Genomic DNA, 12901 nt, shown 5'->3' on the forward strand with positions numbered 1-12901 from the left:
GCGAGATTAACCGTGATCCTGAGAGAGATAGGAAAAAGGCTGGGCACCAAAATATCGCGAAAAATAGTGAATGCGGTGCTTCTCGCGAGATTTTTCCAATCACGCCTTTCCTTAGCTCTCGGTTGTTTCAAGACTTAGTGCCGCTGGGTATGGTACATACTTACGCTGTCTGTCGGCGCTTGACTCTTTTTCGGGATGGCAAAGGAGTTTGTAAATTAAAATCCCGGCATCTCTTTACTGAAGGACTAGTTATTGGTATCAGATATGTTTTATTAAAAATAATACGCTTTCTTGAGATACTAGATGGAAAAACTAAAATGATATTGGCTCTTTGTAACCCGACGTTCCAAGCCAGCCCAATTCACTTAATTCCCATTTCCTAATTTTTTTCTCAAATTTCAGAAATATTTCTCACGCAATGCCAATTTTTTTGAAGATCTGGGAGATTTGGTATTAGGATTACATTTGGATTAAGGTAAACTTGTAGCAGTTAGGGGCATCAGATGGTTTTAATTATATACCAAGGTGTATCACAATTGGTAGCGTCCCTATTTTGTAATCACAGTAAAAAGAAGCAGTTTAGTTTGTACTCCACAGTACGATTTTCCGTAAATCCACACAAGGAGAAATCTGGAGTAATGCTGAGAAGTTTGTCACAACTGCAACTGAAGAAGCTGGCTAAAATACAAAGCTAGTATTCGGTGAAAGTTCTTAACATAGTCAAGGCTTGTTTTGTTTTGTCTTGTTTGGTTTGTTTTAATGTTCTTTTTCCAAACGTCTTTGAAAATAGCTGCGATGAAGTTGGATTTTACCTAGTTCCCTGCAGTGATACTAAGTGGTGGATCTCTACTGACTTTTCAGTCTCAGACTTGCCACATTTCAAAAATGTTATTCAAATATCTTCCAAAAATATTTCAGCAGATAACTACAGATCAGGTGAGCAGGCACAGCACTGTAAATTTAATAGCAAATCTTTTAAGTGTCTGGGAACATGTTTACTACCACAGAGATATCTATAACCATGCTCCTTGAAAGTAGGATTTGAAAATTTTATTTCTTACCTTTTCCTCTTAATCCTCATTCCTGTTAGTCACCATGTAGTGGGTTTCTTAGGGCAGGATTTGGCCTTCATTTCTGAATCCCCACTGCCTACCTACAACTATACTTGGGCCCAGTAGACAAATATTTTCCTGGGCCTACAAAACCTTGCTAGACCCACCTCCTCTTCCCTTGTCAATCCCCAGCCATGCTAGCCTCTTTTCTCATGCAGAAAATTCCTGCACTCTGGGCACCTGGGTGGCTCAGTTGGTTCAGCATCTGCCTTGGCCCAGGTAATGATCTTAGAGTCCTTAGATCAAGCCCTGCATTGGGCTCCCTGCTCAGTGGGGTCCCTGCATCTCCCTCTCCTCTGCTGCTCCCCCTGCTTGTGCTCTCTGTTTCCTCTCTCTGTCATATAAATAAAATCTTTAAAGAAAGAAAAGAAAATTCCTGCGCTACTTTCTCTCCCAATGTGCTTGAACAGGACTTTTTAAGTGCTAGGAGAAGCTTACCTCCAACTGACTCCATCTCACTAAGGCCTTCTTATTCAGATGTCAATTTAATTGTCTTCCTCTAGCCCCTGACTTGATTAAGTCCTCTGTTACATTATTTCAAGCCTCTCTCTCTTTTTTTAAAGATGGTATTTATTTATATGAGAGAGAGAGAGTATATGTGCCTGCGTGTGCAAGGTGTGGGGAGAGATAGAGGGAGAGAAAGAGAATCTCCAGCAGACCCCAAACTGAGCGCAGAGCCCAATGTAGAGCTGGATCTCACAACCCCGAAATCATGACCTGAGCCTAAATCAAGACTCCAACGCTTAACCGACTGAGCCACCCAGGTGCGCCTCAAACTTCTCTTTAATAGCACTTTCGCCATTTAAATGTATTAAGTACATGATGGTTCAATGCCTATCTTCCCTGTTAGATTGCTACCTCCAGGGGTGCCTGGGTGGCTCAGCGGGTTAAGCCTCTGCCTTTGGCTCAGGTCACGATCTCAGGGTCCTGGGATCGAGCCCCACATCGGACTCAGCAGGGAGCCTGCTTTCCCCTCCTCCCCTGCCTGTCTCTCTGCCTACTTGTGATCTCTCTCTCTGTCAAATAAATAAATAAATCTTAAAAAAAAAAAAAAAAAGATTGCTGCCTCCAGGAAGCTTTAACCTGGTCCACTTCTTTCACTACTATCTAACAACATTGCCTAGCCCAGCCCCTGATACATGTCAGAGAGTGCATATTGCTGGGATAAATTGATAGGGTTGCTGGATAAAATACAGAACACTCGGTTAAATTTGAATTTCAGATAATCAATAAATACTTCTAATATAATAATGTGTTCCAGGGGCACTTGAGTGGCTCAGTCAGTTTAGCGTCCACCTTCAGCTCAGATCACGGTCCTGGGGTCCTGGGATTGAGCCCCACATCGGGCTGCCTGCTTCTCCCTCTGCCTCTGCCCCTCACCCCGCTTGTGTGTACTAGCTCTCCATCTCTCTTGCTTGCTACCTCTCAAATAAATGAATAAAATATTTTTTAAAAAGTGTGTTCCGAATATTATATAATACAAATCTAGCAACCTTAAAATTGAGGTACAGAAAGCATTTTATCGAAGTGAGAATATTCAAAGATAATTCATATTTATTTTTTAAAAGATTTTATTTATTTATTTGACAGAGAAAGATAGCAAGAGAGAGGACACAAACAGGGAGAGTGGGAGAGGGAGAAGCAGGCTTCCTGCTGAGCAGGGAGCCTGATATGGGGGCTCGATCCCAGGACCCTGGGATCATAACCTGAGCCAAAGACAGATGCTTAAGGACTGAGACACCCAGCACCCTATATTTATTTTTTTAAAGATTTATTTATTTATTTAAGGGAAAGAGAACAAGAACGCACAAATTGGGAGGGGGGGAGCAGAGGGAGAGGGATAGAGGGAATCCTCTCAAGCCAACTTTCCGCTGAGTGTGGAGCCCATCTCACAGCCCAATCCCACGACCCTGGGTTCGTGACCTGAGCTGAAACCAAGAGCCAGATGCTCAACCGACTGAGCCACCCAGGCACCCCTGAAAGATAATTCATATTTAAAATGCTGACAAGCGGGCACCTGGGTGTCTCAGTGGGTTAAAGCCTCTGCCTTCGGCTCAGGTCATGATCCCCGCATCAGGCTCTCTGCTCAGCAGGGAGCCTGCTTCCTCCTCTCCCTCTGCCTGCCTCTCTGCCTACTTGTGATCTCTGTCTGTCAAATAAATAAATAAAATCTTTAAATCAAATAAAATCAAATAAAATGCTGACAAGCATCAATGGAATCCTAATACTTGTGTATTAGATAGGAGCTGGTAATACAAACACAGCCCCAAACTTAGATGGACTCATTTGATTTAGAATTCTGAAAATATGATTGGTTACAATAATCAGTACCCCCAAATTTTTGTTAATTTATTATTGTGCCCAAAATATCAATATTAGATATACAGCTACATTTCCTCATGGAAACTGTACACAATAATGTCTATACCAAGTGTAGCTAGGTAATTTTAAAGCTTCTAAGCTTGAAAATAAAGTATATTTTACCAAAATTTGGTTACAGAATAGAATAAGAAGTTATTTCTCATCTGAAAATGCGGATAAAATGACATTATTGAAAAATTTGTACTCCAAAAGTAAAGAAAGGAGAGACATGTCATTAAACAAGAAAATAATTCAAGGTGCACATAGGAGCAATCTTTGTATATGGCATAAAGGGGACATTGGTCAAATTTTAAATGACTAAGTTTTTTTAAAAGATTTTATTTATTTATTTGACAGAAAGAGACACAGCAAGAGGGGTAACACAAGCAGGGGGAGTGAGTGAGGGAGAAGCAGGCTTCCCGTTGAGCAGGGAGCCCAATGCAGGGCTTGATCCCAGGATCTTGGGATCATGACCTGAACTGAAGGCAGACGCTTAACGACTAAGCCACCCAGGTGCCGCAATGACTAAGCTTTGAGGGAGATTTCACAGGACTCTTTAAACCTAAAATCCAAACTAATAAATTGATCCAGGGTAGGGATGGGGAGTCATTGACTTTAGTTAAATATTTCCTCTTGAGTACAGCCTAAAGAGATGCTTTCTGACTTGCTTTGAGGGATTTACAGGGAAAGTATAGCCTTCATCTAACTGATTACCTTGGGGTTCATAAAGTTGCCCTGACTCCCTGTCCTAGGAGGTCATGCAAATAAAGCAAATCGTGCAGTCCTGGAATTTCTCAGTTCAAAGTTTTTCTGTAGAGTGAAGCAACCCTTATTTTATAAAAAGCACTATTTTCACCAATTGTTGGACAAATTTCTGCAGTTTACACTTGATTTTGTATTTAAACACTTGGACAAAATATATTTCCTAGAGTAAAAATTTTTTCCCAGCTTTATTTAGAGATTATTGAGACTAGAGTAGAAATGTATACACCAAAAAGAGAGAGTGTACTGCAATAGAAAGAGTACTGGTCTGGGGCACCTGGTGGCTCAGTGGGTTCAAGCCTCTGCTTTGGCTCAGGTCATGATCCCAGGGTCCTGGGATCAAGCCCCGCATTAGGCTCTCCGCTCTGCAGGGAGCCTGCTTCCTCCTCTCTCTGCCTGCCTCCCTGCCTACTTGTGATCTCTGTCTGTCAAATAAATAAATAAATCAAAACCTTTAAAAAAAAAAAAAAAAAGAGTACTGGTTTAAGATTAAAGAAAGATCTTTCTCTGCTCCTGGCCCTTCCTACACTTAATGGAAGTGTATTCCAACTCCTGAGTCTTGGTTTTAACATTTAGTAGATGGATGTAGTAATACCAATCTTGGCCATCTCACTGGATTTTTTGTTCAACTGATATCTACTGACAGACTTAAAAGAGTTCTGTGGAAAATTGAACAGTACTATAGAAATAGAAAAATTCAGTAAAATCTTCATTTATTCATTCATTCATTAGGAGTCTCTAGTCTTCAATAGGTAACCAATAATTAAGAAAGCTTCACTACTGTTTAATTTAGAGGAATTTTATTCAAGATTTCATTTGACACATTACCATTAATTCCTTTTGCTGTTCCCATTTTTCCATTTTACCGTGGGTGTGAGTGTATCCTGGGTCAAAAACTTAATCTCATTTAGAATATTTTAAAAATCAGAGTGATTTTGCTAAACTCATGCCAGTGTTTGATAAGGTGGCTCAGTCATTTCATCTAGTTGACTGCTAAGTCATCCCACTGGCCATCATGTTAGACACTGGACTTTTATATCCAGGCTCTCTTGCAGCAATGAATGGGGAGTTACTATACCTGAGTTCTAGTACTTACGTCTATCCTTTTTTTCTTGATAGCATTAAACTTCCTCCCATGGTTAATTTAAAAGTTTACCTTTTTCATTTTTAGCAAATGTTTATAGACTCAGAAAGGGGCAAGAAGGATGGGAGTGGAGGAGCTTCTGGAACTTTGTAGCTGTCATCGGGAGGTGGCAGCTCCAACAGCAGGTAAAAAATTTTCTTTTTGGTACCCATGTGACCAAAAGCAACAAGAACATCTTCTTTCCTTTTTTTTTTTTTTTTGAACTGTCAGCACTTGTTTCCTTTTTTTTTTTTTTTAAGTTTTATTTATTTTACAAAGGGAGGCAACACAAGCAGGAGGAATGGAAGAGGGAGAAGCAGGTTTCCCGCCTAACAGGGAGCCCAATGTGGGGATCAATCCCAGGACAGGGAGATAATGACCTGAGTGGAAGGCAGACCCTTAACAACTGAGCCACTCAGGCTCCCCAACAAGAACATTTTCCAGGAGTGATTCCGAGAGTAGATTCTTCTGCCTATGTTCAGGGTACTTTCTAGGCCCTAATTTACTGGCTAATCTACCCATTAAAAAAAAAAAAGATTTTATTTATTTATTTATCAGAGAGAGAGAGATCACACAAGCAGGGGGAACGGTAGGCAGAGGGAGAAGCAGGCTCCTTGCTGAGCAAGGAGCCCGATGTAGGGATCAATCCCAGGACCCTGGGATCATGACCTGAGCCTAAGGTAGACACTAATTGACTGAGCCACCCATGTGACCCTGGTCTTCCCACTTTTGCTATACATATCCCATTTAATCTTCGTGATCCTATTCAAATGCCCTACATTTATAAAACTTTTTCTTAACACTCTCATCCTCCTTTAGAACCTTTGCAGTGCTCTGTATCATTCTTATGACATTAATCATCTTATATCCTGTGGTATGAATATTTTCTCTATATCTTGCTTAATGACCTTAGAGAAAGGACACTATTTCACAGAGGAGGGCCGTAAAGTCTCATAGATAAATTTGATGAATAAATGAATGAAGAATTTTGGATAAGTCATTTGAGTCCTTGGTGCCTTAGTTTCCTCACATATACAATCCTATTCAGATGACTGTAGAGATGGAATGATCTAATGTGTGCAAAGTTCTGAAAAGTAAAATATGAAGGGCAGGATATTATTTTTTCTTGCTCATGAATACTATGTTCTACTTGTTCATAATTATAATCTTCTGTGTGAAGATAAAAGGCTAAATGATTCCAGAAAAGCCACAGACGATCCGAAGAGGTGATGATTTTCAGGTTAAGATTTTAAACAGAGTGGAGAGAGCAAGTGCCACACTATTTAAGAGCTGTGCTTTGGTGTTAGACATGAATTTGAATCTCGTTTTTGGCACTTGCTGGACTAGCTTTGTTATCGTAAGTAAGTTACTTAACTTCTGTGACTCCGAGTTTCCTTATACGTAAAATAGGGAAGAGGATATCGCGTTTTGCAGGGTAGTATGAGAATTAGAGATGAGGCGCATAGTATACGCTATGGAAGGAGGCATTGTTAATACTTAAGGACTTGGGTTGAAGTGTCCCCACACTCGCCCTTTGTCCCGTTGACAATATTTTCATACTGGTAGTTAAAAAAGTTGTCATAAAGTATGCAAAATTAGTTTTGTGCCGGGGCCTGGGAGTTTTTGTTCAATGAGTTACCAATAAAGTTTTGAATAAACAAAAAATTCTACCGCCGTTTCAATAAAGCTTTGCTCAAATGGAGAGTGGGGAGCTTATCGCGAGAATCTGGCGGAAGGCGTTTCTTGTTCAGGACCTACTCTCGCGTTGTTTGAACGAGCCGTGGTGAGAGGTGAAAGGGAAGCACGAAATACCGCGAGAGTCTTCAAGATTCTCGCGGTATTTCCTGGGTTTGCCCCCTCCCCCCCTCCTCTAAGTGCCGTTTCGGTTTAACCTAGTGTGTGACTGAGTCTGTGTGAGGGAGCGAGTGAGTGTGTGAGGTATTAAGGTGAGGCGGAGGCAAGAAGAGGGTCTCCCTCAGGAGCGAGGGACAAAGGGGGCGTGAGGTACCTAGGCCGCGGGACCCCAGCGACAGGAAGCCGCCCCGAGCCGGGCTACCGGGTAGGGGAAGGGCCCGCGCAGTCTTCACAGGGCCCCAGAGCCGGAGTCGGCCCCACAGCCCCAGGCCGTCGGCTTCCTACTTCCTCGACCTCCCCGGCGCCCGGGCCTGAGGACTGGCTCGGCGAGGGGAGGAGGGGAAACAGACTTGAGCAGCTACCCGTTGTCTCGCAACTCCACTGCTGAGGAACTCTCATCTCTTTTCTGGCTCCTTCACCCCCTACCTCATGTAGGAGGGTGCTGAGGCGTCGGGAGGGAGGAGGAGCCTGGGCTACCGTCCCTTCCCTCCCCACCCCGTTCTAGGGGCGCTTTGGTAGGCGTGGGGTTGGGGGGGAGGGTGGGGGTTACTTTTTGGAGTGCTGGGGAACTTTTTCCCCTTTTTGAGGCTAGGGGAAAGGGAATGCCCAATCCAGAGAGACATGGGGGCAAGAAGGACGGGAGTGGAGGAGCTTCTGGAACTTTGCAGCCGTCATCGGGAGGTGGCAGCTCCAACAGCAGAGAGCGTCACCGCTTGGTGTCGAAGCACAAGCGGCATAAATCCAAGCACTCCAAAGACATGGGGTTAGTGACCCCCGAAGCAGCACCTTTGGGTACAATTATCAAGCCTTTGGTGGAGTATGATGACATCAGCTCTGATTCAGATACCTTCTCTGATGACATGGCCTTCAAACTGGACAGGAGGGAGAATGATGAACGTCGTGGAACTGATCGGAGTGACCGCCTGCACAAACATCGTCACCACCAGCACAGACGTTCCCGGGACTTACTAAAAACTAAACAAACAGAAAAAGAAAAAAACCAGGAAGTCTCCAGCAAATCGGGATCGATGAAGGACCGGGTATCAGGAAGTTCAAAGCGTTCAAATGAAGAGAATGAGGACTATGGGAAGGCACAGATATCCAAAAGCAGCAGCAACAAAGAATCCAGGTCATCCAAACTCCATAAGGAGAAGACCCGGAAAGAACGTGAGTTGAAGTCTGGGCACAAAGACCGGAGTAAAAGTCATCGGAAAAGGGAAACACCCAAAAGCTACAAAACAGTGGACAGCCCCAAACGGAGATCCAGGAGTCCTCATAGGAAATGGTCTGACAGCCCCAAGCAAGATGATAGCCCGTCAGGAGCTTCTTATGGCCAAGATTATGACCTTAGTCCCCCAAGATCTCACACCTCTAGTAATTATGACTCCTACAAGAAGAGTCCTGGAAGTACCTCAAGAAGGCAATCAATTAGCCCTCCTTACAAGGAGCCTTCGGCCTACCAATCCAGCACCCGGTCACCCAGTCCCTACAGTAGACGACAAAGATCTGTGAGTCCATATAGTCGGAGACGTTCTTCCAGCTATGAAAGGAGTGGCTCTTACAGTGGGAGATCACCCAGTCCGTATGGTCGCAGACGGTCCAGCAGCCCTTTCATGAGCAAACGGTCTTTGAGTCGGAGTCCGCTCCCCAGGTGAGCTACTTGCCTATAGCCCTTTCTTACTTAGGCTGGGTCATCAGGAACTGGCAGTTAGTCTTGTTAATGTTTTGTTGAAGCCCCCAGTCTTCCTCATGGACTGGAACACCTTGCTATTGGCTTGTTATTCAAGTAGGTGAATCTGGTCTTCTCTTAACCCAGAATTTGAGAAGTGGAGAGTTCGCATACCTAAAACTGCTAAAAGGTAGGTACTTCCAGTGGTGAGATCTTCAGTTGTAAGCTCCTGTGAGAAAAATAAGCTCCAGCTTATTGAATACACAGGGTTGATAACTGAGCTTATCCAGAGCTTATCAAGCAATTTCTGTTGCATTATCTTAACTGTTTTAAAATCACCTTGGTATTCGTGCTTTAGACCTCACTGGACCTGACTGGAGATGTAAGAAATTATAAATTTTCATTTGCATTATCTTGAAGCTGTTTGCCTAGGTCATCTATCATTTGTGCGTGTGCTATCCACTGAGTCTTCAAAGCTGTAAGTTTATTTCCTAATTGACAATGTTTTGGTAACTCCTGTCTTTTAACTGATGTTTCTAGTGGAAATTCAGCTGTTTAGTCCTTTTTTCTTTTGTTGATATACAGCTTAGCAGAAATTGGTTCTAAGGAGAATTCGATTTTTTTTAACAGCATCACCATTTACCTACCCTGTGACCACTGGCAATTTTCAAAATCTTTCTCTAAAAAAATGATAATAGTGCCTTTACCATATTTTAGCAAAAAAGGCAGGTTAGTTTGAAATTTAATCGTTAAGACTAATTACTATTGAGAACTGTTCTTATTCCTAGATGATGAGATGTGTTTCTTTGTGGACTCACCTTTGTCCACAAAAGAAGATGGGTTTTGAAGTTATACCTGAGTGGAATCCTAATCTTGATTTGTGAACTTTGGCAAATAATTTAATTTCTCCCTGCCTATGTTTCTTCATATGTAAAGTGGGAATAATAACTACCTACTTTGAGAGTAGTTGTGAGCATTAAATTAGCTAGTAAATAAGAAGTGTATAGCAATTCCTGGTTACCTGGTGCAAGTCAGTAAATTCTGTCTTATGAGTGAGGAAATGTTGAATACTAGGGGAGAGATTATGCTAATTAGTAAAAATCCATGCATGTCTTTTACATGTCAGTATGAGTAATTTTTGCTGACTTAAACTGATAATTATTCATAAATTAGTTTGAATTAATCAAACTGCAGAGTTCTTAGCTGTGAGGGTCTAAAACTTCCTTAGTCCTTCCCCTCACCCCTAAACCTCCCATTTTATCACAATTTTTCAAACAGAAAAGTTGAAAGAATTATAGTGAGGATCCATATATGTACTACCTAGATTCTACAATTAATATGTGCTGTATATTTTATCATATCCATCCGTCTCTCCATTAATCCATCTTTTGTTCTGATTCATCTCAAATTGCAAACATTAGTACACTTCACTGTAAGCATTTTAGTGTGTTGTGTATAACATTAGCTGGAGTTGACTTTGAAGGGGTAAGAGTAAAATTTATATACAGTGAAATGGATGTTTTAAGTGTACCATTTGTAAAGTAGCTTAGTCGTTTAAGGGAACATAAGAAATATTCTCAGAATACTTGTTTTCTTGAGGGAGTAGTTTCATTAAGGCTGTTTGGAGAATTTTTATTGTGAGTTTGGGGAATATGGAAGTGCACTTGAGACTAAAACACTAGAATGACTTTCAGAAAGAACTTGCTTTGCAGTGATTCCTTTTGGATTCATATCGCAAGTTCTCTCTTCCTCTACTCAGTTAATTGGAACTAGTGCAGTAATTGTAAAAAGTAAATCAGGAAAGAATTGGAGACACAGTATGATAGCATAGGACACAATATATAAACATAATTTTAGAGTCAACACGCATATTTTTAGTTGGGTTTTAGAGAGCATTATATGTTTGTATGTGTGCACTACAGATTTTTTCTCATTCGCTGGACTTCCAGACAGTAAATACAAAAATTTCTTAGAGTAGAGTATACAGATCCCTTCTGTGATATCTGTTTTTTCCTTGGGAGACACGTCAAAATTAAACAAGCAATATCGTTTTAAAAGACTGAAAATGCCTTGCCAGAAATGCAATGTCTTGGCATCCTCCAAATTAATAGTGATTAATGGTAGCAATTTCTTTTCAGGTGGGTAGAACCTAACTCAATTCAGGGGAAAATACACTTGTTTTTGAGAACAGTTTTTATTATTGTCTGCATTTACCTATTGGTTGTCTCCTCTCACCACCTCGCCCCCCCCCACGTTGGTTTTTTTTGCTTGAAGAGTGGATCTTGCCCTCAATATAGCATTTGTATCACTAAAAATGCCATAAGTATATGGCCATCAGAATGTTCTATTAACAGTAGGCTTCTGTTCAGAAATTGAAGGGTTTGTAGCAGAGTTCCTTAGGAAGATTTAGTAATGCTGAATGATTAAAGAAACTAGTTTTTAGAGCATGTGGTTCTGACGTTACTTAGTGTTTGGGACTTTAGAAGTTTATCTTATCCTGGGATAGTAGAGATGGTAGTTTTATCCCAGCTCCAATTCAGTGAGAGAAAACCTCTGGTTTCATCCAGTTATTTACAAGAGATGTATTAGTTTGATAAATCCACTTAACCATTTTCAGCATTGTATATTCTCATGTTCATATATATATTGTTATTGCTGTTTTGAGTACTTCTATTCCAATAATGACCTGCATTTTAACTAACTTTGTGGAGCAAACTTCCAAAAAGCAGTGTAGGTATAAGAAAACCATGGCTAATACCATGTGAGTTACTTTGCCTACACATATATATTATTTGTTTTGAAACATTTTTTGAAATACGTCAGTATTACTAATGACCAAAGATAAAGGGAGATATTGAAGATCTGGAGTGGGAACAATTTATTTTAGACTACTGGGCAAGTAATGTTTTGTTTAGTCAGGTTTTTAGTGCTGTTTTTTCTCCCTTCACATTGAGGTCTGAGCACATTAGGCTTTATGAAAAGACAAAAAGAATGAGGGTTGGGTTTCAATTTAGAATAATCTGCCTCATGGATTTCCACATTCTTAATAATGAAGAAAATAAATTGAACATGCAAAAGTACTTTGCTTTATGAGTTCCTATAAAGTTAATGGAGGGGCACCTGGGTGGCTCAGTGGCTTAAGCCTCTGCCTTCAGCTCAGGTCATGATCCCGGGGTCCTGGGATCGAGCCCCACATCGGGCTCTGCTCAGCAGGGAGCCTGCTTCCCTCTCTCTCTCTCTGCCTGCCTCTCTGCCTACTTGTGATCTCCATCAAATAGATAAATAAAATCTTTAAAAAAAAAAAAGTTGATTGGAAATCATTTTATATTTGAAAGTACCAGAAGTCAGTACAGTTTTGGGAACTTCTGATAAATTATTTGGTAAGACAACTTTTTCACTTATTTATCTTGCAAATCCTAATGAGTCTTGTATCTTAGGGGTTGTTTAGTATAGGCACAACTTAATTATCGACTGAGGATACAAGGAACAAAATTTTCCTGTGATCTGTCAATTAAATAGCTCCCTAGTTGAAACAGTTAGGTTTTGGTGAAGCATGCTAATTACTTTTAACTTTCTGATTGGTATAACCCACATTTAGTATGATGTATGACTTTTTTTTTAATCATGTTTTCATTTTATCAGATTTAAACCGAAATTCCAAAAAAGTAATCGTTGTGAGTATGGGTGTTTTCCAACATGGGGAAAAAATACTCACCCATCTTCTTGTAGTAAGTAAGTAATGGATAATTTTAGTGTTATATGATTGAAATATGTTGTTCCTTGTAATCTACTTTTTTAAAAGATTTTATTTATTTATGACAGAGAGAGATCACAAGTTGGCAGAGAGGCAGGTGGGGGTAGGGTGGGAAGCAGGCTCCCTGCTGAGCAGAGAGCCTGATGTGGGGCTCGATTCTGAGATCATGACCTGAGCCGAAGTCAGAGGCTTAACCCATTGAGCCACCCAGGCACCCCCCTTGTAATCTAAGTAAACTTTATTTTTTAGACCAGTTTTAGGTTCAT

The 12901-nt window shown here is 41.0% G+C and overlaps 1 protein-coding gene across 6 annotated transcripts in view; it reads left to right on the forward strand.

Moving 5' to 3' along the window:
• Positions 1 to 7240: 7240 nt before the first annotated feature.
• Positions 7241 to 12901, forward strand: part of CDK12 (cyclin dependent kinase 12) — a 78752-nt gene continuing 73091 nt past the window's right edge. For all 6 annotated transcript variants that reach the window (XR_013968124.1, XR_013968125.1, XM_080825987.1 and 3 more), the window contains exon 1: positions 7241 to 8863. Coding sequence is in view for 4 of the 6 variants with exons in the window: in XM_080825987.1 (XP_080682113.1) it covers positions 7815 to 8863 (1049 nt within the window). In the remaining 2 variants the exon portion in view is untranslated. The remainder of the gene's footprint in view (positions 8864 to 12901) is intronic.

This window comes from Martes martes (genome assembly GCF_963455335.1).
Source record: "Martes martes genome assembly, chromosome: 16".
Classification (NCBI taxonomy): domain Eukaryota; kingdom Metazoa; phylum Chordata; class Mammalia; order Carnivora; family Mustelidae; genus Martes; species Martes martes.